The sequence below is a fragment of the Prinia subflava genome, chromosome 7, assembly GCF_021018805.1.
Source record: "Prinia subflava isolate CZ2003 ecotype Zambia chromosome 7, Cam_Psub_1.2, whole genome shotgun sequence".
Classification (NCBI taxonomy): domain Eukaryota; kingdom Metazoa; phylum Chordata; class Aves; order Passeriformes; family Cisticolidae; genus Prinia; species Prinia subflava.
Window position 1 is genome coordinate 28,467,508 of NC_086253.1, and position 27,579 is coordinate 28,495,086.

General features: G+C 39.5%; 1 protein-coding gene across 7 annotated transcripts in view; it reads right to left on the bottom strand.

Annotated features, from left to right (window-relative positions):
• The window catches only part of DLC1 (DLC1 Rho GTPase activating protein), a 246,968-nt gene that overhangs the window by 42,219 nt on the left and 177,170 nt on the right, over positions 1–27,579 (bottom strand). The window contains exon 1 of one of the 7 annotated variants that reach the window (XM_063402004.1): positions 1,038–1,184. The exons of the other annotated variants lie outside the window; for them this stretch is intronic. Coding sequence (XP_063258074.1) covers positions 1,038–1,050 — 13 coding nt within the window. The 5' untranslated portion in view covers positions 1,051–1,184. Of the gene's footprint in view, positions 1–1,037; positions 1,185–27,579 lie in introns of those variants that run through there. 7 annotated transcript variants of the gene reach the window in all.

The window sequence follows — 27,579 nt, forward strand, 5'->3', positions numbered from 1 at the left end:
AAGTACTGTGACACATCAGGCAGAACCTTCTGACTTAGTTGTTTAAATGTAGTTCTTTTTTTAAATTTTCCCAAAGAGAACATAAGAGAAAAAGCCCGAAAGAAACTTCTTGTACCAACAGTAAGTGCCTCGACTGGCAACAGAACTCATTAGCTTAATGGCAACACATCTCTCAACAACTTCACAAGTTTCGGTGGAACTAAGTCGCTGCTACGGTTTGCAAAGAAAGGGAGGGTGACACGGAACGTAAAACTGCCCGACTGGAAAACGGCATCGGCTTGCAGTTTTCCTCGGGAAGGGAAAAAGGAAGAGGGGGGTAGGGGTGAGCCCGTCTGGCAGGAGGTGCTGCTCCTCCACTGGGATCAAAGCCGCCGGGGGTGACATCAGGGCTGGCCACCGCCGCTCAGGGGGAGCCACCGGGCTCCTGGAGGCCATCGGGCTAATTACGGAAAACTTCAAAAGGAACTCGACGGTTCCCGTCTCGCAAGGGCTCCCAGAAAAGAAAACACCACCCAAAACACAGAGAGACGAAAATTAGGGTGGAAAAAAAGGAAACGGAAAAAACCCAAAAAAGCAAACCACCGACAAAGAAAGATGCGGCACGATGATCTGCGGGCAGCGGCCGCATCCCGAGCGGCGCTCCGCGCCCGCGGCTCCCCCGCGCCTCAGCTCCTGCCGTGTTAACCCTTTCGGCCGAGCATCCCAGCACAGCCGCCGCGGGCGCTCCCCAGACACAGCCGCAATGCCGGGCTCCGGCAGCACTCCCGCCTCCCCTGGGGCTGCTGCCGCCCCGACGGCGCTCCCCACCCGCGCACACGGACGGGCGGCGGGGCCGAGAGCCGCGCCTGGGGCGCACCTCACCGCGGAACGGGGCAGCCCCCCCGCCAGCGCTGCCCCCCGGTGCCGCGGAACAACACGAGCGGGATCCGTCCCCGTCTGCCCCAGGCGCTGCCCCGCGGCACTTCCCGGCAACGCCGACCGCGATGCGCGGAGCCACCACCCCCCGAAACGGGCCGGGAGGGCATCCCGGGGCTTACGTGTGAGGATCATGGTCTCTGCCGGCCGCGGAGGCTCCGCGGCACCGCCTGCGGGGCCGGCTGGCTGCGTCCCTGCCTGCCCGCCTGCCTGCGCGGCGGCGGCGGCTCGCAAGTGACACCGGCCGCGGAGAGCGCAGCGCCCGCCCGGCCCCGCCACCGCCCCCGCCCCCGGGGCCGCCCCGCCCCGGCCCGGCCCCGCAGAGACCCCCCGAGAGCGGCACCAGCGCTGGCCGGCCCCGCCTGCTCACGGCCCCCGAGGGCGAGAGCGGGACACACGCGGGCACAGCGCAGCCAGCCCTGCACACACCCGGGCACACACACACGCACAAGAATGTGCACACACACATCAACATGCACAAGAATGTGCACACGCACATGAACGTGCACACACACAAAAATGTGCATACACACACGAACATGCACACTCACATCAACATGCACACACACATACGCACCCCTCTCCCCTGTCCCTCCACCGCACGTCTGGGGAGTCCAGGGGAATAACACAAACCAAAGGTGATGCGGTCAAAGACGACCTAAAGGCTTCTGTGCCTTTTGTTCCTTTGGTTTTTGAGAGTCTTCATTTTCGGCTGTCAGCTCTTGGCGGTGGCCAGGTTCATAAAAGGCAATCAGCAAAGCTCTCAATACTTTTTCCAGGAAGCACAGACAAGAGTGTTGACTGAAAAGGCATCGTGGCTCCTCGGTGTTATAAATTGGAGAAGTTTGGAATGGCCTGAGCAGCCCAAGGCGTGGGGGATGCTGAGCCTTCAGCCAGGAGCAAGCCACCCAGGGTGGCCAGGGCATGCCAGTCCCTCCCTCTCCAGACATGGTGGTGAAGAGTGCTATGAAATTTTAGAATTCTTGAGCATCATCAAAGTCTCAGTCTGAACCTGGATGAAAAACAAGCGTTTTTCCTATGGAGACCGCAGCACACTGATAGGCATGTCCTGGAGATAGTGAAGCAAAGCCTGGCTTCATAGCTCTGTGTCTGGGAGTTGCTCCCTACAGCACTTACTCCCCTTTATATTTTGCAGTTTTTTTGAATGCTTGTTGCTTGGTTGACAGATTCCAGACTGTAAAATGGCACAAAACAGGTACTTTTGAGCAGCTGCCAAACTCTAAGCATGGAAATAGTATTGCGAAAATTTGAAAATATCTGGACCCTGTCAAAGATTATGATTGGTTCATTTTCTTCCAAGCCAACATCATATTTTATTGTCACTGGTGTTATTCTAGTGTTCAGTTGTCATTTCTGCACTGTGAATGCAGATATAAAGTATACATAATGAGAGGCTTGAGCTGGCAATTTCCTGAAGAATAAACATCTCCCCCTTCTAGAGGCTGCAAACTGTAGCCAGTTGGCCATTATAGTGTTGTTTCTGGAAACCCCTACACAGCTCTAGGTCATTAATTTACTTTAATAGCCCAGAAGAGGATGGAAATGCACTATATCTTTGAGCTTAACTTTACATAAATTACCTGCTTGATCAATTACCTCTTCGTATCTATCCTGGCTCGTGCACTTTTTGGCATAGCCATATTTACCTTCATTTTTGAATGTTTCTTGTAAGGTCAGGATATATGTTTATTAGATAGGTCAGGCACATAAAATATTAATTCTTAACTCTAGCGTGGGGAAGACAGACATATGCTATGCCTCAGCTGCTGAACAGCCAAAGTAATCCCAATCTAATTGGCTTTCTGTGTGTATTGTCTTTCATTTTATGCAGTCGAGAGACTGGTAAGTGTCAGACTAGTTCTGACGAGATGAAATATACTCTTTGCATATTCTGTGTGATTTTTCAGTCTGAATTCCAGGGGAAAAAAAAAAAAACCCAGATATTTCTCCAGTAAGTATCCTCAAAAGGAAGGGGTGGAAAAAAAGGAAAAAAAAAATCACCAGGAACATGTAGGGAAACATGCTGGCCCAAAGGCATTTCTATCACAATAGTAATGCTGGAACCAGGAGACCACCAAGTGACAAGTGTTGGGGGTTAGATTTGGTTTTGTTTTTTTTTTCCTCTTCTCACAGAATTTTTTCCCATAAGTTTCCAAGAAGCCTTAATGACTACTTAGTCAGAACAAAAAGAGTGCTTGAGGGATATGGCAGCACGAGGCTACACCGATTGTTTCTGAGTCCCTGGGAGTGTCCCTCAGAGGGGGAGGGGGAGGCACTCTTGCTCTTAGCGCCGAGGAGGACGGTCAGGCTGCCCTCTGCCTCTGCCTCGTCCTGGGAAATCTATCTCATCTGCTGTGTACCCGGGAATCCTGAACTTGCTTTCTCCAGCCTCTCCCACCACCGCCGCTGCTTCTTTGGACCTTTGAGGCTCTCCTGCTACTCTGTAGCCCTGCACTGCCCAGCCCTGCCGGGACACCCCTGCTGTTCCAGCGGCCAGCGCAGAGCTCCTCATCTCATCCACCAGCCCGGGACTTTTCCTTCCTTCCAGTTCGGCCTCTCGGAGTCCTGCAGGGGCACCCAGATCAAACTGCTCTGGGCTTTTGTAAAAGAAAGCCCTCAAGGTTCTTGGTTCTGTTTATTATTGATGCTGTAGTTGTTGTTTGTTTGTCGTTTTGTCATATATACTAGTAAAGAACTGTTATTCCTACCCCCATACCTCTGCCTGAAAGCTCCTTTAATTTTCCTTTTAATTGGAATAATTTGGAGGGAGGGGATTTGAATTCTCCATCTCTAGGGAGGTCCTGCCCCTTCCTAGCAGATATCTGTCTTTCAAACCAAGACAACAAGTTAATACCCTCTGCATGTAAAAATCAGGGTTTGTTCCTGTAAACACAGACTGCTTAGGCTGTTTCCTGGACCAAGCCCTCATTTTGTATAGGAAGCTTTTGTATAGGACCCTCAGGAAGTTTTTGAAAGAGGAGAGAATGGACTTCACAGAAAAAAATGGGAAAGGTTGGGAGAACTTGGCATTGTGAAAGGGACCTCAAAAAAATCTAAATATGAGAGGAGACACGTACAATAGTGAAGTAAAATCCAAATTGAAACAGTTATGTGATATCAAATCAAGAATTGGAAGTCAGAGTTTCATTTGAGGATTCTGAGAGGCATGAATGATAAGATTGGTGAATACTTGACAAATGTGTCTGTGACACAGAAGATGGGAAACTCTCAGTAATTCAATCAAGGGTTAGCATTCTCCCCTTTACCACTTTGTTAAATAACAAATGAATGCTATTTAATGATGATGCTGACAATGGAACACTATGTTTGTGCTTTAGTTCACTCCTGTTCTACTTGCAAATCTAATTAGCTGTCAGAGTAAAGGAGGAATCTCCATTATCATTCAGTCTCTGCAGCCATGTCAGAAGCAGTGACTTTTGTGATGGAGCAGTCTGTCTGTTGGGATCATTGCTAAATAGATGCTGGAGGATTATCACTGACCTGGATTAGATTCTTGCTGGTAATCTACAAGAGAAAGGCTTTGATTGTAGTTTGTTATCAACTTCCAGAGAAACACAGCCACTGGGGCTTGCATTTTAACTTGGAATTCTATAGGGCTGCTTAAGCAGGCATATTTTTGGAGCTGAAGCAAGGCACCAGTCTCGCATTTGCTGTAAAACGTGCTCAGAGGAGCATTCCACCTGAGGCATGGGTGTTTAACAGGCTACTACCACCCTAATCACTGATCCGGCTTTAAAGAGTGTTGTGAAATCAGGAGAGCTTTGGCCTTTAATATTTTTATTTCTTTATCTCTCTGGCTATTCAAAGAGCAGGCAGCTGCCTGACAGAGACACAGGATTTTGGAAGAAGCCTGCCTAATAGGATTGTTTCTGTGGAGTACTGTTATCCCTAATGCAATCAATGAGCTCTTGCTGGATGGTAAAGTAATTGTAAAGGGTTGCCCGACAGGCACAATTACTCAGTTTAAAAGGTGAATTCTCCTTCTGTTGTAACTGCATAAGGGAGTGATTTGCAGGGAGGCATCTAATAATAAGGACTTGATTGTCCTCTGCTTTCCCTCCCAGGCCCAAATGCCTTAATGGTTAACTGTACCCCTGTCATCCTTCTTCTTCTAAATAGTGCAGTACACAGAGAAGTTCCAATTCACAATTAGTCAACTGACCTGCTGGTACAAACACAGGATTGTCAGCCACATGACTGCAATTCTAAATGCTAGTATTAATATCCTCTTAGCAACAGCATGATAGATTATGGAGCAGTTTCAAACTGAGTTTCCAGGCCTTTGGTTCTGGGCTTGGATTCCTTCTCGACTGGGGTATATTTGTATGAAAGTATTTCCACAGTCCAAAGGCTTTTCATGTTCCAGTCATTGTCAGTGAAATAACTAAGCCTGAATTTTCTAGCACTTGACTTTACTGAAAGTAATTACTTAAAGAAGTCTGTAATTGTTCAGGCCTCTTGACAGAGAGTGTTTGCACTATCACTTTGCAGAGATAAGTGATACTAACAGTGCCTTGCTTCCGAAGCAGGAAAGACATGGTTTCACCTACTTGAGAATCACAAAATGAAAGAAAGCATCTACCCAAAATACTTTGAAACAAAATATGTAGTAAATTCACTATATTTCACAAACAGAGGTGCTGCTCTACAGTGTGTAACTTATGGGCTCTCTGCTCTAGAAATCTTTCTATGAAAATGAACACTATTAGAAATGTCACCATCTAGTCATGTGTAGCTGATCCCTCTTGTAGCTGATCCCAGGCAACATTCAGTTGGGTGTTTCCTCCCTTGTTTTAAACAGTAAAAACAATAAAGAAAATTACACTTGCTTTATTCTTTGTGGTCCATGTAAGCAGCTATTTTAAAACAAGAGATCAGAGCTCTGTGCTTCTGCCTACTTTTGAATGCCATCAAACACTGTGAGTACAACAGTTCAGGCTGGATATGAAATAACCAAGTTCACACTGTATTTAAGAAAGACTCTATTCTATAAAGGCACAACAGAACAAGAAACAAAAATAGAATTAAATTGACAAAGACACAAATTGATAAAATATAAATATGGGAAAATAAAATAGGAGAGAAAAATCAGTATTTTTGTTCAATTTTAAACAGAGACGATAAGCTCTTTGGCTTACATGAAATACCATTGATTTATGGAAATTGGTGGAGATGTAGGGTAACTTTCCCATATTGTCATTAAGATGGTGTCACAGGTGAAGGTTTATTTTTAAAGACTGAAGAATTTTCTGCTCTCAGCCTTTCCTTCAATTAAAAGCTATATTTTTTATCTTAGAAAGTCGATTCACCTTTGCAAAAATAACCAACTGAATTTATTTTTCAAGAAAGTAGGGAAAGTAGGTAAACTAAACCTTATCTAGAAGTGCTTAGAGAAGCATAGTTAGAATTTCCAACCTGTGATGAGAGCACAGAGATGATCCAGAGTAAGTGTATGGTTTGTGACACGTAGAAGTCCTTCTTCCTTATATTTAGAAAAATTCAGAATAACTACTATTACTGATAAAGATGGCATCCATAATTGATCACTGCTTCACAAAAAGGAATCTGAACCTGAAATTATCAGGAATAAAACCTCTGCATGTGTATAAAATGGTAAAAATGGTAAACATGGTTATGTAAGTGAGACCTAATGGATATGCAGGTTAAGGGGGACTGACTGTTACATGGCATTAGGCAAAGCTGTAAAGAAGTTTTGTCTCGGCCAAGGCACCATCCCTAGGTGTAGTGGTGGTAATGGCCTTGGTGGCTGTGTGTCAGCAGAGCTCCATGGCATCAGCAGTCACCCCTGAGCCCTCTCCTTTCTTTGTGGGTCATTTAAAAAGTGACGTTGGTGCCCCAGTCTCACCTTAGTTCTCTTTCTCTGTGATTACAAATCACAGTGTGCAATCAAGTGCGAGAGGAAGACAGCACAAAGGATGCCTTTACTCAAAATATATATTACAAAATGATCAAAAGATGAGCAACTTGATGATGGTGTAAAATGGTGGCAGGAAATAAAGCTCAACTTTGTGTTGCCTGGGAAATTAATTTTTTTTTTAGAACAATGCTCTTGTCTTCACTCTGTGTTCTAGTGACAGCAGCTGTATCATTACTGAATCAACCTGCTCTTCACTCTTCATTTTCAAAACAAGTAGATTTTACCTTCCACCTTTAAAACCACCACTTTCCAAGGAATTCCAATGTAAAGATGCATTTCTTTAAACCTCATTCTCTGTTCACACATGACCTCCAGTCTGATGAAGAAAAAAGGTCAGCTTTTACAGAGAGACAACAGCAACCTTTCATTAAACAAGATATAAGATGTAAGTTGCCCACTAAAGTAGATGAAAACTGAAAGATCGGTGCCTTAAACATGTCAAAACAGTGGTTAAAAATTGGTTTATGGAGTAGCTGTGTTGTTATAGTACACATGAGATGCTAGAATTTTCAGCATGAGACCCTGGGACTGTGTCAGCCATGCAGTGCCCAGCTGGAGCTAAAAGGAGTAAGGGGAAAGGAAATAAAGACTTTTTTTTTTTTCTTGATTTGTAGTATTTTTAATTATATTTAGTAAAAAAATTATGAACAATGAAAAATTTCTTTTCAAAAACGATTTTTTTCTTACTTCCATCTTCCATCTTGTGAGATCCAAGGCTTTTTACCTAAATGAACTCTATATTCATTAAACTTATTTCCTCTGGAGGAAATAAGCACATGCACCCACCTGGACCACTTGACCCATTATGAGAGAGACTGTTGCTGTTTTAGCCTTGGGGAAATCTCCAGGGCTCAGGAAATAATTTTAAACCTATGACTCAGTAAAACATGGTAGCTATGGCAACCAGAATACATACATGGCGATGGCTAATTTCACATCAGCATTCATTGGAGGAGGTACTAGCTCGGTACTATAGCATGGAGAGTAGATATTGTTAACCTCATGTGAAGGTACAGAGACAGGGAAGAAGGAAAACATAAGTTAATAAGCCCAGTGAGCAAAGTGAGGTCTGGTGTAAGTCATAATAGATTCATAATCCTTAGTCCTGTTCTTGACAGCACAGTAGAAAGAGATCCAAAATACCTATCTGCAGTCTTGTTTTAACTTATCAGGCAGCCTTGGTCTATCTATTCCCCTTTTCATATTTCATCTTTCCTTAGATAAATTAGGGAGAATAGTACACGCTTTTTTTGCAAAGTGTGAGAAGTACTGTGAAAAGTACTGTAAGAAATTATTTTTATTTATGTCTAATAAAAATCCTCTTGCAGACTGCTAGTTTGGCTGCTTCTTTCATTGTCCATGCCCATGCTCCAGCTTATTGTAACTGAAACCCAGCTTATAGCAGCAATTACCTTGCCTTTTACTGGGAGATGTGTACATGCAGACAGTTATTTAAGAGCACCTTAAGTAACCTGCTAGAGTGTCAGCACCCATAATGATGTCTGAGGAAAGACAAGAGAAGTGGAGGGGGAAGCTAGCTGTCATGCCAGCAAGAACAAACTGACTTAGAGAAGATTTATTAGGTGTATATTGCTCAGATAAATGTGATCCTGACTTGAATGAGAGCCAGCAATAGCAAGGGGAGGGGATCAGGCAGAAAGAAGTGGCTGTTTGGACTTTGTCAACAGATTCAGGACCTGATGAGGATTAGGAGGAGTAACAGAGTGGTTGGGGTGCTCATTCATCACCTTAAAATTTAGGATTATTGTTACATCCCCCTGGGGAAATGGTTTCTTCTCCCTCAGGGACCCCTGGAACTCCTGTCATGTAGTCTGACCCTTCCTTCCCCTTCTGACCCCATTGGCTGTGTGCCAGCTAGCCCCTCCCTCAGAGACCCTGAGAAAAAGGGACCCCTGTCCCCCGGGAGCTCTCTCTCTCCTGGGACATCAACCTGGAATAAAGGACTTGCAGCTAAAAGGGTAAGAGAGCCTCTTTTGAATCCTTATCCTGTCTTTCTTGATATAATCCTACTAGGCCTGAGAAGGGCTGAGCTAGCTGAGACCCTTTGAGGGAAATAGGTTTTATATCAGATTATAAATTCTAAATGGATGGCCAGTTTAGCTGAAAAATGCTTCCTCTGCCTTCTTGCTATATTTCTCCTTTTATGCCAGTATGTTAGAGAGTGAAAGTATTGCATGATGCTATTTGTGAACATGATACAATGCACAGAAGTGACTGACACATTAATAGGAGCTTTTGTGTTTTAAAAACAAAGTCTCACATTCTGTTACATGACCACAAGAAAAAGAAACATGGGAAGTGGTTAGTGTGCTTTCATATTTCAACACTGTCACATTATGAGGGGCTACCTTTTTGACTCTCCTTGTTTCTGAGGTTTTACTTTTGTCTTCATATCATTTTACAAAGAGACATGGTAAATTAGTTAATTCTTGAGAGAGGTAGGTCTCATATCTAATCTTAGCCCAGAGCAGTTTTTGAATACCTACATTCTGAACTAAAAACCCTCAAACTCCTATTTCTTATGACTGGAAATATATGAAAAATCATTATTTTTGTTAAAGAAAAGAAAATCAGGCTTCTGTCATATTCTGAAATGTCTTTTTTGGTTTTTTTGCATTCAACTTCAAAATGTAAATACAGATAGCAGTGAATGGAGAGTGCTTTAACCTAAATCTCTTTTCCTAGTACACCTGATAAACTGAGGCTACCATGCTGTTATATTAAATTTTACAATAGCTCTGTCACTAGAGCAACAAAGTAATCCCTGTACTTGCTTTCTATTATTTTAAATCAAACTTGCTGTGAAATGGATTCTTTCATGTTGTAGTGGGTCTTTTTTAAAGTCTGTGGTTGCACAGTAATTTGCAAGAGCTATGCATCTACTGGAGTTACTGTTAGACACGAGAAATTAATAAAAGGCAAAATTTATCTTATTCTACAGCAAATGTTTCACATTTCTGTGTGCCACCTTTAGTATAGCAGCAAATGTGTTCTGAAGAACCCCTGTCATTTGCCATGACCACCAAGTGGCCAGCTGCACCAGTAATATAATGCTCTCTGTGGGATCTGAAAAGTTAGATACGTGGAACAAATAATCTGATGTTTTAAAATGTTTTTAAAATGTTGGATTTTCTGTGTCTTTTGTTTCCATTGATTTTACTGAAGATCCATTAATACATATGATGGGAGGTAGAAAATAATAAGTAGATATAGAACTTGAATATTTCTTCATGGAAAATGAAGTTAAAACTATGAACAACATTATTTATAGGATGCAGTGCTAACAAGGGTTTGGATAATTTCTGGTCTTTCACTTTAAAATGATAAGGACCCATTATGAGAAAAGTAATGCAGGGAAAAATTTAATTGAGCTAACCTGCTTTCTGTTTGATCACAGCTTCAGACAGTTCAAGGCAGCCAGGGACATACCTGTGCTAGGATCAATGGGGCAAGGGATTAACAGTGATAGGATATCCTGAACCTTTCATGCTCAAACCAGAACTTTCCCTCCTTTGAAACAAGAGCCTTTACATCACTCAGTAGAATTGTATTTCTCATGAGCAGCACTAGAGTACATAAATATTCTCAATTTTCTTTGCTGAGGAATCTTTATTTTTCCAACTACAGATCTCAAGATTAACACTCCTTCTGGCCTCAGATTTTTAGTCAGGAAGTATAAACAATGACTTGAAAGGTGTATAGGCAGAACTTTTCATCTGATTTACCAGTAGATTTTTGTAATCTGTTGTGCATATTGACCTTACAAACTTAATAACCTAGGATCTGAGAAACTATGATTGCCTCTTAGCCCCTTAATGTAAATCAGTGTTAGCACTAAGAAAAATCTGTAAAAAATATCCTGAAAATGTAGATGCCAACAGGTCAGAATATGGAATTTCTCAGCTGATGAAGTGAACTGAAGTATTTGAGAAAGGTTTGGAAATAAAAGCCACATGCCACCTGGCCTTGGATGCAAGAATCCCTCTTGTGAAAATATTATGAGCCAGATATCCCAAGATCATATACTGTTTTAAATGTGGTTTTATATAAAACATTAGAAGATTATGTGATTGCAAGTATGTAAAAAATGAACCAAATCCTCAAACTGGTGTTCACCTTTACGTTGGACAGAAACATTCATTAGCTTATCTCCTTTGCTATTTCTGTTGCCCTTCACAAAGCCAGCTGATTTCATAATGAGATTTGAGCCATGAGGAAAACTTCCTGGCTAGCATACAGAATGAGAACAGGGGCAGTTCATCCTTAGATTTATTTCTGCGGTAATGAGTTACTGCCCACCAAGGTGATCTTTTAGCTAACCTAGGATTCTTGGGTACTCCATCTGTTTATAAAGGGCAAAGTAACTTCCTGCATTGCCTTATGGTAACACTCTTTCCCCCACTAAGCCATATAAAAACTTTGTACTTTGAATAAGAATTTCTCATCTTCCTGTCCGTAGCACCTTTGCTGGGTATTTAGTTCATCTACTGCCAGCTTCTCCACCTCTTTTTCCCATTTCCTTTCCTTCCATTTCTGTCTTTGTCTTATTTTCCCTTTTATAGATAGCTTCTACTAATAGCAGTTGCAAGAGGCAGAAGTGCCTTCCTTAGATCTTTTCCTTCTCTTTTGGCCAACCCAGGTAATGAGCAGGCAGAACATAAGGTCCAAAGCTGTTGGACAGTGATCCTCAATGAGGGAAAAACATACAGAACAAAAGGAGGATCTGAGAGGTGAGCTTCTGGATTCTCTAGAAGGAACTGAGAATCTAGAATTCAAAATGTAAATATTGGAAGACTGAGAGATGAGATCACTGCCAGACTGAGTGAATTGTGACCAAGTATCTGCAATTGTAGTAACACAAATCTAGCAATTATTTTATTGCTTCTGTGGAGCCAGTTGATATGCATTACTCAGAACCCTTGATATGAACAAATGTACTAAATGAAGGAGGAAAGAGAATGGTCTTCAAGTATGCTGATGAATTTCTGCTAGAATTGCTTTACATAGCAATTAGCTTTGTTAGGACAAACGTTATGTGAGTATACTGAGTATAAACCAATATGAGAGCTACCTAACACTTTATAGCTACTCTATAATGCAATGCACAGCACTATGGAAAGCCCAGATAATTGTGATGGGTTGCTCTGTTTGACATGAAATAGCATTTGTCAGCTTACAGGATCTCCTTCCTTGCTTAGAAAGGACTTTTGTTTATTTCACAATGGAAAGGAATTTAAACCTCATTTGTACAAATCCATCCTATTTGGTTTGAAGAGTATATTGAAACTGGAGTGCATAAATGCTTGCAGGATCATGTGTTTAATTTTTTGGTGATGGATTTCCGGGATCTTTAACACACCATTTCTATGTTCTCAGCCACTCTTCATCTGAAACTCTTAAACTCATTCCTTTTAGCATATCTCCCCAAGAATGAAAAAATTATGCATTATCCTCTGGCCACTTGTACCTACTATTTCTGATCTGACTGATAATGCCAGAAATTGAAGTACAGATTATCAGAACAGCAAGGCTTTTCATAATGGTCTTTCTGCATGAACAGTCCATGTGTCAGCTAAGAAAATGAATTTTTAATAATTCTTGGCACTGAATGAGTGGTTTGTCTCAACAGAGTGCATCAAACACTGCTTATCTGATCTTTGTAACTCTGAAATAGGTTTCATCTATTTGAATGATCTTTTTCTTAGCCATCTTTATATCAAGTAGCTTATTCGGGATATGATATCCTCAATTTCAACACAGGGATTAATTTTTTTAATAAGGAAATAAAAACACAGTAGGGATAGGTACATTGATGTGCTCAATAGCATTTCTCTGTTGGACAGGGAACAAAACTTTGTGTCTGTTTAAAATTTTGGAAGAATTTGTGCTATCTTTTTAAGCCAGCAAGTATTATGAAGTTTATGCAAGTTTAATATATCTTTTAAAGATGCTGTCAATGAGCATGATGTCCTTTTCATTCTATATTTAATTACTAAGTATCATTTTGAGTACATGGTACTATGCAAACTCTATGTGACGTCACAGAATGTGGCTCTGCAATTTGCAGTGTTGGCAAATGAAGCCTCTTAGTCAATTTTCCTTGTAGCAGCTTGACATAGACTGTTGTCCTGGGTTTGCCTTAATTGAATTTTTGGTGAGGAGGAAAAAGGACCAGCAGTCAATCAGCTACAACTGTATGCATACACTGTAAAGAAATAAATATGCTCTTTAATTTAGAGACAAATGCCTCTTATTTGCTTTAGATTTGAAATAGTAATCTGAAAAAATTAATATATAAGTAAAAAGGCAAACTAGTTATTCTTGGTTCATATAGCAGCAGCTTTAAAAAACAGGCATTCCTTCATAGACTAAAGATGAATTGAAGTTCTCTGATTCCTGTAAAAATGTGTGTATCTACACTCATAGTTTGTTCTGGATCAATTCCAGTGCATTGTGATGCTGGGAACTAGAAAGGAAAACTCAAAAGGGTATTTTTAATCACTTTTACCTCTATTAACAATGTGATGCTATTTCCATTGTTCCTGTTATAAAAATAAGTAGCTGACAAGTTCCCCAGAATTGATTATTGTGTTTTAGTCAACAGAACAGCCATCAAGATATTTCAATCTATCAGGAAAGGGAGTGGAAAGGAGCTGACAGAGGAACCTCAAAGGAAGGACAAGACACTGTGTCTTTTGTCCTTTGTTCCAAGATGGAAATAAACTGTCTCCACTTTTGATAAGCTTTTCTTTTGATCTTTGTTTGCAATAATTAGGGTTAGACGCTAAGTTATTTTACGAACTCTTTCAGGTTTAGCCCCCTCTTAGTTAATATGAATATGAATTATTTGGCCTCAGCAAACAACCACATTTATTAAGTTTTTATTATTTGCTTTAATTTATGGATATTTTGCCTAATATGCAAGGGAACTAGATAGCGATAGATTTGGGGAAGATGAAAAGTATTTTTTTCTGCAGATTTAATTTTACTTAATATTTTATAAATGTTAGAACATAAAATACATGAAAAGATGTAAACACCTATTTTCTGTCTGTCTGTGTCTATTGTATAAATACATATATAGTTATCTATATGTAATTTCTAACAGTTTGGGAATGCTTATCACACTGTGCTTGCCTCTAGTTTAGATGTTTTGGAAAATCTGTACTCTGCATAAGGCTATAGATCAGTGCTCTCATTTATGAGTACTGGTAAATATGTCAGGCTGTGGAGAGAAGCAGCCTTTAATTCATGCTGAAAGACAAATTGGATCTAGGCACCAAAGGAAATACTGGAAAATAAGAATTCGGGATTCAGCTAGACTAAGAAACATAACTGGAGTGTTACCTGTTTGTGGTGCAAACATAACAAGAAATTCAGGTGTTAGTTTAAGAAAAAAATGGGTTTTTCTTTGTTTGCAAAGCTAGACTTGGTCCTAGGCAAAAAAACCCCCAACAATCCAAACCCAAAACAACACAAACAAGTAAACAAAACCAACGAATTCCAAAACCACTGAACCAAAAACCATCTCCACAAAAAAGTAAAGCAAATCAATCTGAGTACTTAAATACATTGTAAATCTAGGCAGTTTTCACACGTATACCAGAATTCAAGATACTACAGAGTAAACCAAAGAATATAGTCAAAGAATGTAGGCAGCATAATTTCAGAAAACAGTCCAGAATTAAAGTGCGTATATACTTTTATATCACTGATCATGGATTTTAAAGATCACTATAACAACCTGAACCACTTGCTTAGGTGTCCTGCTTCAAATTGAATCTTTGGCATTTTAAAATGCCTCCCTTAAGAATGCACCTTGATTTTAAGATTTCAAATGACAACTTCAAAGTGTAAAACATGACAAATTACTTCAGAATTTAAAATGTGTGTCTTAGTATAAATTTTTATCCTCTTTGAATCAGTAGCTGTTGTTTCACCAGGGTTCTTTTGTATTATCTTGGAGATCACAATCAAGCTGTGGGATTGCAATGAGAACTAAATGGTGCAAAGCTATAACATCCCTTCTAATGTCAAGGACAAAAAAATCATGTGTGATTTGCTGAGACATATGGTTACATTAGCATACAGTTTCATGTCTGAAGATTTAAAAAATGCTATAATTTTCAGCAGCTTCCCGAAACATGTAATTTACTGGAAAATACAGAATGCTCTTTAAGAGATCTAAATTGCTGAATTTCTTTCTCTCCAGTGGAATAGTCTACTCTTATCAGCTGAATAAGTGATACAGTCTAAACAAAGGGTAATAATGTTCAACTGGAATTCCAGGAAAGGAAGCTTAATGCGAACTTCCTGATTTAAGCTTACAAAAATAGAAAGGTTGATAGGATAAATGAATCACTCAGAAGAGCGGATTTTGCTTCATTTAATTAAAACAGATCATAAAAATGTCAAAGTACTCCTCTGTAACATTAACTGCAAAAGTTACATGTAAAACTATTTAGAGTATCATTTTCATGCATGAGACTGAGAAAAATCTCTTCAGAGAAACAACTCAATTTTCTCAAAATTTCTTCTCATTTTCCAGCCTGGAAAACATGGTGAGAGCTGCATGGACACTTTTTATACAATTCCCTGTATCTTCTGCTTTTGGGGGTCAGGAAAAGTCTTCTCAGAAGTAAATTTGGAACTTCTGCATCTGGGAGATAATCAGCAAGTCGGAGATGCATGAATATTGAAGAAAAGAAAAAGAACTATTTTGAAATTCAAGAAGAGGTTTTCTTATGTCCAGTTTGTGTTCACTTTGACTTCTTGACAATGGTAGTCAGTCAAGTGTGAAATAAACTCAGAAAGAAAGTGGAATGAACAGTTCTTTGAACAAGATACCAGGTAAGTTGCTGGGAACAAGACATGAGATAAGTTTGCTGGGAAATGAGCAAAGGAGATGGTTGTGCATTTTCTGGTGGAATGGAAATGACAATGTAGTAGGCCCTCTCAATCCTAAATAGTGCAAACTAGTAACCTGTCAACACCTTTATATATAGCCAATATGAAAATATCTAAAATGCAAGTCAGGCAAGTGACAAGCTGTGATTACAACTCTCTTCATGCCCTCTGCAAAACCAGCAGGAAAATGTGTGAAAAATATGTGTGTACTGCTATAACCCTTTGAACAACAAGCAGGATATCCACAGGACTGCCAGAGGCCATCCATATCAGAGGAACGTGCATCCCATTTCCTGAGTCTTGCATGTGTTCAACCCATGATCAATCCTTGCCCTAGGTGGAAAGTTTTTACTTAACATTTGCACATGAAAATTTAATCTTCATAGAAACAGCTTTTTTGCCCAAAAATTTTCAGTTTTTGAACTCTTCCAAGACTGAGTTCTGCTTAATGACAAGCTGATGAATGGGAATTTTTTGTGCTCTTAGGAAGAACCTTGCCACAGCTGGCTTTTTTTTTTTTTTTTAATTAGGGTTTGATCCCAGGTTGGTTTCTTTTTTGTTTGTTGTTACCAGTTTTTCTTGCCTTCCAGTTTGTTACTTTCTTCTATTTAGTTTTTGTGGTTGTATGTTTTTCCTTACTAACATCTGAAGTTGCCCAGAATGGGATATAAGAGCGACACTTCATGAGAGAAGGCTGCTGTGTGCATTTGTAGCTGAGTGATGCCAAAAGAAAACAAGAAGAGTCAGACCTGGTGAAACATCACATCTGAAAGATGCATGTGAAAAATCTTCAGAAACATGCTAAAGGTAGATATGAATGATTGATAGCATCTGCAGTTGGAAGATGTGCAGCTCCAAGTTAATACTGAATTATGCTTTATTAGATGACACAGATGTATATTTTACTCTTTCCCAATCCCTCAGACAATTCAAGGATTAACCAAATCTGATATAACTTTGAGTTTTGTTTTTTTATGCCAAGATATGAAGAATGTGAGAAATGACTTCTACAGAAAATCACATGGGAAGAGGAAGAAGAAAGAGGTAAAAGAGTGACACAAAAATCCTAAACCATGTGGACTCCCTTGCCTAGAGACTGACTTCACAGTGAAAATTAGGGATTATCTCCCAAGCAGAGATTTAAAATGAGAAAATTCCAAAAAACGCTGGAAATCAGGTCAGTGTTATGTGAAGGTAGACAACAGATATCAAAAAAAAAGCAAGTTCATACTGACCAAAACACAAAGCAATCTCTTCACTCCCTGTTGGGCCTGAGATATCTGGATGTTTCAGACAGCTGTGACTGATGAGGCGCCCATCTGTGATGAGCTAAGGATGGGATGCGAGCCTTGGAGGCAAAATGGAATTGCCTCCTTTTGACCAAAATGTACTTTATAGGCGGGTGTGCTCTGACTGCCAACTATCTGTTTTCTTTTGGCACTAGAAATAACAATCTTGGATAACCTCCCTTTGGAGGTTTAGTTCCAGTTACAGATATTACAGAAGATTCTTCCATTTCATAGAAAGAAATGGTGGAAATTAGAAGGAACATGCTCATCTTTTGCTAGAATTGCAAGATATATTTTGCCCTACATATTTAGTGGTTTGGATAATTATTTTCTTAATTAGAAGACTTGTCAAAACACATTATGGTGACTGATTTCATATCGCCACAGTTTTTCCTAGCAGTTTCTGATTACTGATTATATGTTACGGAAAAACATTAATTCATAATTACTGACAATAATTTCTTAGAGATCATTAACAGCCTAAGTGCTATTGCCTAAGTATTTTACAGCTTCCCTAGGGAAAAGAAAAGAAAAAAAAATGTTTACAAAAAAATATTGAGTTCAGAAAATTGAGTTGTTCCGTGTTTGATTGTACATTAGGAACTTAAAGGCAGAAGATGATGAAAACATCCATGTTTTTATATACTGTTTATAATGTTTTTACAAACATCTGTGTTATTCCTGGATGATGATACCAACAATACTAAATGAAAAAGCACACATTTGCACTACTATGACACTTTCAACTGAGGTTGCAAACAATGTTTTAGTCTCAAAGTAACTTTAATGCATAAGCTCTCACTCTACAGTTAAGGAGACTGAAGCACACTAGAAGATATGGGCATTTTCCACAGCTGCACTCTGAACTGGCTGAGAAAACTGTGAACAAAATCTGCCAGTATTTTCCCCTTTTCTGGGCTTTGCCCTTTGGCACCACTCACAGCAACCCATACACTCCAGGACAAGACTGGCTTGTGCCTTACTTTTGCACCATTGTAGCAAGAAGGAAAAATCTACTGGTTCCAGTACTAGACCCAAAACTGCTTGAAGTTTTTGTGCTCAGTCTGCTTCTGACACTTCCAGGGCTACCAGAGTTCAGGAAAGGGAACATCTTCTTTACCTCAGTGGGGAGAGCTCACATGGGTGACTGCACATTGTTTCGAATGCAAGTCAGAGTCATGAGGGTACAATCAAATATAATGATTTCATATAGGATGTCATTAAAAATTCAAGTTCTGTGTTGTTTTAGAGAAGGAGAAAATACAGAACAAATTTGATTTATGGCCTAGCATCTGGTGCAAGATATGTGTTCAAGTATGCATCTCACTTGGTTTTTTCTACCTTATCAATTACATTTATAGTTTTCTTGTCTAGGGATAACCTTAGTGTTTAAGCTGTGTTATTTGGAATCCTTGATGCAAGACAGAATCTTGCCAGTGTAGCTATTCTGTACCAGTTTACCAAAATAACTTTAAGCATACAAGGATATCTATTTCTTGGTCATTTTAATACCACAGTTATCTGCAGCTTCCTTTCTCTGCTAACAGATGTTTGGTTACTAGTGTTCAATATTATGCAATAAGACAGTGAGTCCCCAGAACTCCCTGTCAGGAACACAAAGTACTCTAAGATAGATCACTTTCATATTTTCTGGCATTCAGAGATGGCTGAATCTCCAAAAGGTTTGTACATCCATTTAGTTCAAACTTAATATCCAGAACTCAGATTCCTAGAGCTAAGTTTTCTCAAACTCAACACCAGGCTACTTATGTAATGAGCTGCATCTCTTTTCAATACCTATATGCAGACTGGTGCCAAGGACTGGTTTTGAAATAAAATAAGGACTGTGTGGGGTGCTCAAATTTACTATGATTATAATATTTCTCAGGAAGACTCAGAAGGAACTTCATTTGAGGCATGGCAGAAGGAGTCTTCCAAGTGTTGGAAACCCTCCTGTTACACACTAGCCACCCATGTCAACTGGGAAGAGCACAAGCTGCAAAAGGAGATTTTTTAGTAACAACTTCCATGCTATTAACCATTAGGAAAATGTTAATTGCTCCATTTTGCAAGAGTAGGACAGCAAAACAATTTCATATATCTTGAATGATTTTATCTCCTTTGCACACAGAGTATAGTATTTTGTCTTGAACGATTAAGCATAGATAAATCAGTTCTTCATCATAGGCCTATGAATGTGTAATTGACATTTTGACATTTCCACAAAAAATAGAAGTCTTACTGAGGCAATTAGATTTGAAATGCTCTGTAGCACATATATTTTTCTTCTAATGGAAGTTAATTAAACATAATCAAATTACAATTTCTTCATGGTTATGCAATGATATCATTTAAAGTCTGTGTCATTCCCTTTTTGCAGTTGTTATTTTGTTCAAGGAGTCAGTGTGTTACTTGACTTCTCTGTAAGATTTCCAAATAGAGCCACTTTTACTTCCTTTAATGTTACAGTATTTGATTGGGCTGATCTTACGTGAAAAACTGAGTGAAGACTTTCAAAAGGTTTTGCAGAAATTTCTATGAAAGTGCAAATAATTGGTTTTTCTCAGAGCTAAACTTGTGCATCAAAACAAAAGCATCAGGCACCCTGTGGTAACAGACGAAATTGGCTGTTTGATGCAGTACCAAAACAAAGTAAAAAATAGTACTGCAGAAACTCTGTAGGGTGCATGAAGGGGTAACAAAATGATGGAAACAACAGAGAGAATTTTAGATGACAGCTTAAAGGACATGAGGAAGCACACTGAAAGCATTTCCTGTAGCACAAACAGAGGAAAAGGCTTTCACAATTCATTGCCTGTAGAGACTCTGTATGAGGGTCATCCACGGCAGCAGGCACACACACTGAATGCACAATAGTTTTGGGAGATGGACACATGCACTGAGTAGACATAGGAGTTAATAATTACTTTGAATTATTAACCACAGGGAACCACAGGCTCTGTGTCTTTTGCCCTCATGATCTACCATGGAGTTAAGAACCTGGCTTTTGATTTGCTCCAAACTCAAGTGGCCCTCCTCCAGACACTGCTTCCCAGCCATGTTTGCTGTCATGCTTGCATAGAGTCTTCTCACAGCCTAATTGCTGGAAAAAATCTTCTCTGTTTCTGGATCTCTCTGTTGTCAGAAGGGAAGTGGCTTATTCATACTCTGCTTTTTTTTTCCAAGCAAACTTTGTTGACAGCCTGCAATTCCCCCAGAGCCCTTGCGAGAGCCTGAAGTTTTGCCCAGGGTCCTCTCACCACAGAACTGGCGGGGAGCTCTGGGCACTGTCTCAGCCAGGAGGCTTGCGTAGAAAGGAGGGAGGGATACTGCACTGCAGACTGATTTACTGATCTTGGACCTTGGATTTGTACCTCCAGCATTCCCTCTCCACCCTCCCAAAACTTGGATTGCAAGAGGAATGCCTTTCTCCCTTACTGTGTATGTGCTCAGGGTTATAGTGAAGCCACGCGATTTCCATGAAGTCATCTCATGGCACCTAGCTAGATGTTTTTAAAAATACTACCTTCTGCATGAGGAGAGAAGAAAATGAAGAGTCTCTGTTGGGGCTGGTGCACAGCTGATGCATGAAAATTGATGCAAATATCTGTTCTCCAATTGGCTGTAATAGGATAGGACATATACATAAAAGAGGGGGAAAAAGCAGAGTAAATAAAATACATGCGGGTATTATTCTGCTGTTCAGGGAAACATGCTGGGTTCAACCCCTGAACTGTCTATTGCACATCCCAAATCATTTAGATTAAAAGTGAGATTTTTTTAGGTAAAGGACACATTCATTAAACCTTTGCCACAGGCCAAGCGATGGTCACAGGTTGGAAACTGAATGGTAGTTGGTCAGGGAAAGAGAAGAAATCTCTTTTTTTGTTCCTGAATCACAGGGATGTGAGCTTATGAGGGCTACAGAAAAGTGCACATGGGCTTACTAATAACTGTAATAATCCTAATAATGTCCAGAAGTAAGGAATAATTTAAACTCTTTATTATGTCTCACTGGCTTGGGAGAGGATCTAACTTATATATTTCACATCTCATAAACAATGAACTGATTACACTTGCTAAGGAAAGCTTGATCTTAACATTATTCTGTAGCTTGTGATCAGTTTTTGTGTTTTTGTTAGGGCAAACAGAAATGTTTAACAAAAATAGACAAATGAAAAAATATTATTTCTCTGGAATAATGATCATGGAAAAGCAACAAGGAAACTATTTAAATACAAGTGTGAGATGGGAAATACTTCAGCATGCATCCTTTTTCCTCAGCTTTCTTCCCTTATCTTGTGAAAGAGACAGCTGGAAAAAGTGAAGAGAAAATGACTTATTGAAGAGTTGTGCCAGTCCCTTCCTTGCTGATATATCATTTAAGTGCTTTAGAGGAAACAGAATCTGATTCTCCTACATTTCCAGAAAACCCAGGAACTCACTTTTAAATGTTGGTAAAAATAAATAGGCTATAAGTATTTTCTCTGACAAGGTTTAGTCATGAATGCATAAAATTTGGAGAAGATGAAAACAGTATATTTGCAACCATATATGCAAGATGTCAATATACCCTCTTGAAAATCTGCTGCAGCTGGCTGATAGTCTTACAATCTTATTAAATGTGGGGTCATTATTTCACTATGTTTAGATCACTTTTGGATACAACATAAGGAGAGGGAAGTATTGGCCTTGTTGCACTATACAATGAGCTTTCCATATGTTGGAAATAGCATCAAGAAAAGAAAGTGCCCAGCAGAAAAAAAAACTTGGTGTAAATGAGAGGGAGTACTCAGTACATCACAAATGATCCCATCCACCAGATATTCTCAGACTCTGCCTGTAACCATGCTGTCTGATCTCAAAAAAAGGAGAGGGATGCTATTTGTCTTGAAAAAAAAAAAAAAATTAAGCCATCCGTCAACTGAAACCAAGACAAGTGTTCTGTTCTCACTGTTGAAATGGGATATTATTATTCTCATGAGGATTAATAAGCCTAGCTGGAGGAGTCTGGCTCTTCAGGAGGTCAATAGAAGAATGCTTATGATTAATGTTTTGGTCCATGGGCTATCTCTGTGCTAAGTTATTAAAGCTACATTGCCTTTTACCATCTCATATTAACACAACGTTAATTTTCTGCTAGCATTGATGTTGTGGACTGCCCTTAGCTCCAAGGAGTGAAATAATACTTTGTAGAAAAGATTTTACTGTACAAATAAGCAGATCTAACCTCCCAGTTTTCCCCAGCTCTCAGATGTCAGCATTGCTTGTAATTAGCTGTGAGCTGGAATGTGGGTTGCCATGCAGTAACCACACCAAGCATCTTCTCTCATATCTTGATTTCTTATTTCAAATATCCCTGTTGAGTTTGGAAAATGAATTGTAGAAGCAAAAGAGTGTAAAGGAGAGGAGACTCAGAAGAAGCATACAAGGTGAGCCTAATGTAGCATCAGCCTATTAAACATTTTTTGTTTTGTTTTTTTAATTTACTAGTCTTCACAAAAATACAAAACATTGTTGGTAAGTATTACTTGAGCAAGTAGATGCCTTGAATAAAATAATCTTGTATATTCAGCGGTTAAAAATATGTTTCAAAAGGCAGTTTCTACTCTGAAATTTAAAGCTATCAAAATTAATGACTGGGGATAACAGTGATTTGTTTCCAGTGCTTGTATTTTCTATACAGGGTGAAAGGAGAATGCTTGAAAATTCTGCACAGTCTTGTTTCTTCACCTGACAGATCTGTGAGGGCTGTATAAATCTCCCCAGAAAACCTAGTCCTTATCAGTTACTATAATGAGGCTGCTAGAATAGCTTCTCCTATTTGAAGCAAATTTAGTGTTCTGACTGCCATCATTCTCCTGACTTTTATAGAAGTGCTCTATGTTTGCACTGAAACTATAGAAAAAGACCCAGCCTCCCCTGGATATCGTGATACTGGCAACAAAAATGTCAGCTATGGCTTTCAGTAAAGGTGACAGAGCTGTTGATTATTGTCCCAATTTTATTCTGCCACATGCCAGCAGACTCGGCAAATGCATACTTTTGTTGCCTATGCACAAATGTAAACAACATTGTAATACAGGGTTTTGTTACTTCATTACCTGCTTTCTTTCCAAATGGGTAGAAAGCTATACCATGAACTTCAACTAGTCCAGAGCATGGCTCTCTGGTTTCCACCATCCTTCTCTGTGCAACTGGATGTACCTGCTGAGCTCTTGAGGCTTTAATGGAAAAATGACGCTGGATATCCCAAACATCAGCACTTCAGATAGATACAACTGCTACTTTTAGAAATAATTAAGGCAGTGACACTAATAGCAATTGTATTTAATTACGTGGGAGCTAGCTTAGGGAAACCTTTCTGTAAAGGCACCTTTTCCTTGATTACTGTTTGCTTTGAGGTATTTCAGTAAGGCCTATGGGTTCTTCCAAATGTTGCAAATAAAGAGGGAAGGGGACAGGAGACAGATATTGTCTCTGAACTCTTTTTCAGCATATGAATATGCTCTTCAGATTGCTAAAAAGGCATCTCTTTATTAAAAAAAATAACTTGTAAGGTAAAATCCTTATTAACTCTGTGTGCCCTGTAACACACATCATTTGGGTAAGAAAAGGTAAACAGGGAACTACCAGCAAGATGACAAATATGGTGATTTTGACAATACACTGGGTAACAAAGGCCATGTTAAATACCAAAGTGAGCATGGATAACCTCCAACAGAAATGGCAACAATGCTCAAAATGTGTTGGAAAAGGCATGTGTTTTTCAAAACCAGTTAGGAGTCACAGGCCAAGCATTCAGAAACTTTCTCAGGAAAAATGGCCATCTGAGGGGCTGCTGCTTTTGCAATCACAGTAAACCTCCCAAAACACAAGAGCTGTTAGCAGTGGAGTGACTAAACTCGGGATGTAAATCATTCTCCAGCTTTCATACAGACCATTGCTAATCTCTCTGGAATATCATGTTAAAGCCATATTTTGCATTTCCATGAAGACTGCGCTGACAGCCATGGTTTGTCCCAAAGCAGCGATGGAGCTGGGTTAGCCCTGCATCCAGGGGTTGGAGTGAGGCCAGCATTTCTCCTCAGCTTCTCAGAGAGTGAGTCAACACACCTGCTCTAAAAATCTGGATGCAGTCAGCAGCCAACGATGTAATCTTTGGCACAGTCACCAGAACTCCATCTGAATTATGTTCTTTAATTCAGGTTTTAATGTTTTTAATACAAGACACCATTGGAATTTTTCAGGACCTCAAGAGTTTTTTTCCCAAAAGATGTTCAATAACAAAGTAAAACTGCTGCTTGCTTTAGCTAAAATTTTAGCTTAAATGTTTCTTGTGAAAACTATAATAAATGTTACTTTTACAAATACAAGTAAACTCTTTGGTTTTTTGGCAAAAACCAGTATTTTAATCTTTTTTAAATTAGCTGTATTTTCTTAGCAATAGTAGGATTGCATTCTGCAAAAGGAACATTCCTATGAGTAATTCCATAAAGTTAAGGAATTAGCTCATGTGAATAATGGTTTGCAGGGCTAGATCCATGTTTTTGGATAATTCTTGAATATATAGATAGCAGAAAGAGAATTTTAACTGAGGAATTTATTTTAACTCCACAACAAAGAAGAATCAAATCAGTTTGGTTATTTGACCTTAAAATATTGTCTGCCAGTCTCTACAGAAGGACAATGGTGACAATTGTGATACAATAACACAAGCCAAGTTAGCATAACCACTGAAAACTCTGTTGTTAGGGTGTGTAGCAGTGGGTAGCATTATGTGTGTGGTGCAAATAAGCACAGTCCATTCCACAGTTCAGATCTAGCTATTACCAGCAGACAGTTTAATTTTCTGGGTGGTTTGAAAATGCTGAGCTATCTGTTCCTCCACAGCCAGCCATGAATAGAAGCAGCCACTAAAATTTTCTTTGTTTGTTGGCATGTGGTTGACAATAAAATTTTGCAACTTTCTCCTGGTGCAGGAGGAGGTGATGCCAAATGAGCTCTGTTCAATGTATGGAGGAAACCGCTCAAGTAACCTCTATATCTTCCCACTGTTGTATCCTCCCATTTAATTTGAGACAATGGGGATGAGACCAATATGCTGATGGAGTTCTCCATGTTTCAAAGCCAGTGGAGGATCTTGAGCTCTTCATGAATGTTACTTATCATCTAATGTTGCAAATCAGAATTAATTAAAAAGCAGAGCAATCAATATCACAAGCGCAGAGAGGAATCCCCTACGTATTCAAAATAATTCAATGCTACTGCTTTGAAAATAGAAAATGCAGCTTTAGTTTATATTGTTTAGAAAAACAAAAGACAGCTTCTACAGAGTTTCCTTAAATGCAGTATTGACCATACTACTTCCTAAGAAATATTTCAACCAAAGTGGTAGAGATCCCCAATTCCCTAAGATTACTACCCATCTGATGTGTTAGTGTGCAAAATGCAGAAATTTGCTCTGTGAAAGACCTGAAATATATTATCAGTTAGAATCATGGAATGGTTTGGGTTGGAAGGGACCTAAAGATAATCTAGTTCCAAACCCTCTGCCATGGGCAGGGACACTTTTTACTAAACCAGGCTGCTCAAAGCCCAAGCCAGCCTGGCCTTAAACTCCTCTCTGGGCAACCTGTTCCAGAGCCTCATCACTGTCATAGTGAGGAAAACTTGAGCTCAATATACTAAGAGGAATATGGAGTCCCTGGGTACTCTAGGAGTGATTCTAGCTAGAATAATATTTCAATATATAACATGTCAGCATAGATGGCTGTTAACACTGTAGTAACAGTGACTCATGCAGACAGTCTTCAGAGAGCTTTAATCCAGCAAGCTCAGGCATGAGCACCTTAGGAACTGTGTAATACTGTAGCACCCAAGGGGAGTTGTACCATCTCTGAAGAGAAGTCCTGTTCAGAAGGAAGTCAAATGTTTTTTCCTTCTTTGCTTGGTGGGCATCACATAACAGGAAGGGAAAATAAAGAAGGGAGAAAAATCTAGATAGGAGGCTGAAACAAGGTCTTGTCAGACTAAAAATTGGAAGAAGGGGGAGAAAGAGACTGAGAGAGAAAAAAAAAAGAAAGTGTACAGAGAACCCGGAATTTCAGTTCTCTTTGAAATGGGAATAATTTTTTAATGTTTGTAAATAACCTACCAAAATAGGCCATCATTTTCACTGGGGAGGCAGCAAGGAGGAAAAGGATTATGTAAAGGGAGGAGCTGTGTCTGAGAGTATAATTCAAATATTATACCCTTAAATACAGAAAATAATGGATATACAAATTGCATGTTAGCTCTGAAATTAGTATCCAGTTGGAGAAATGGGTACCAGTGGATGTATGGATGAAAGACCAATGGTCTCCCATAAGCCAGATTTTTTCAGAGAATTGTGTTGAAAAAATATATGCTTAATACTTCCATTGGCAACCAAAGCCTTGTGCCCAAGTGATGTTCATTAAAGCTTACTGCTACTGTTACTGCTATGACCTATTGGACCAGTCATGTTCATTTCTGCATCTGTCCAGACTAACTAGTTACATTTAAGTACATTTTGTAAAAGTAGCATGTAGAAAAAGCTTGGAATATTTCATGATTGCTATTATTAGTGGAAAGGGATATTATTTGGTATTTAAATCCATGTAATTGAGATAAAACCTGTAAAAATTTCATCTCAAGTTTTTAAGCCACATAATAAATTAGGAAATAAATTGAACATAAAACTCAACCACCTGTCTTTATTTAATATGTATTAGCAGTTGGCTTGGGCTTTTGTCATGACTGTGGAAAAGAGTTAACATGTTTAAGACAAGTATTTCCACAGCTGACTTGCAGTTCAAGTTGTGTTTCACATAGCTCAACAGCCACACCAACAAAATGAATGCTAGGAAACAGCACTAGAAAATCCATTCCTCTCAAGTTGCTGGAGCAGGGAGTCCTCAGGTCAAGGGTTCTATGAGAAATGTGGGCCAGCTTAATGCTGATTCCAAGTGAATCATTCTACAAGCCACCTGTGTGTTCATCACTGAACAGAAAAATGAAGTTTTTCTGTGAGAAAGAAAGCCTCAAATATAGTACTTTCTTTGGTACACAAAGAACTGTATCATCATGGTTCAATAGGAGTTAAAACAGAAAGAAAAGAATGTTAAATAAAATAAACTGAGGTTGTTTGGAAATTTCAAGCTTTCCTACGCACCTTTGAAGTTCTACCATCTACTCAGGCATCAAATCCTCTATTTTCTTAATTGTTTCTCAAAGAGTCATTTTAGTATTTGTTGTTTTGGCTGAGACACAAGATGACTATTGCATCTAGGAATACCATGGAGATGCCAGGCATTGTGCACTGTCATCAGCTTCTTAGCTAGCTGGGAGACTGATGTAATGAGTGAGGGTTATGGAAGATTATGGATGATCAGCAACAGGAAAATGAACTCTTAAACTGGGGCAAACTGGAATGCAGAAGACGAC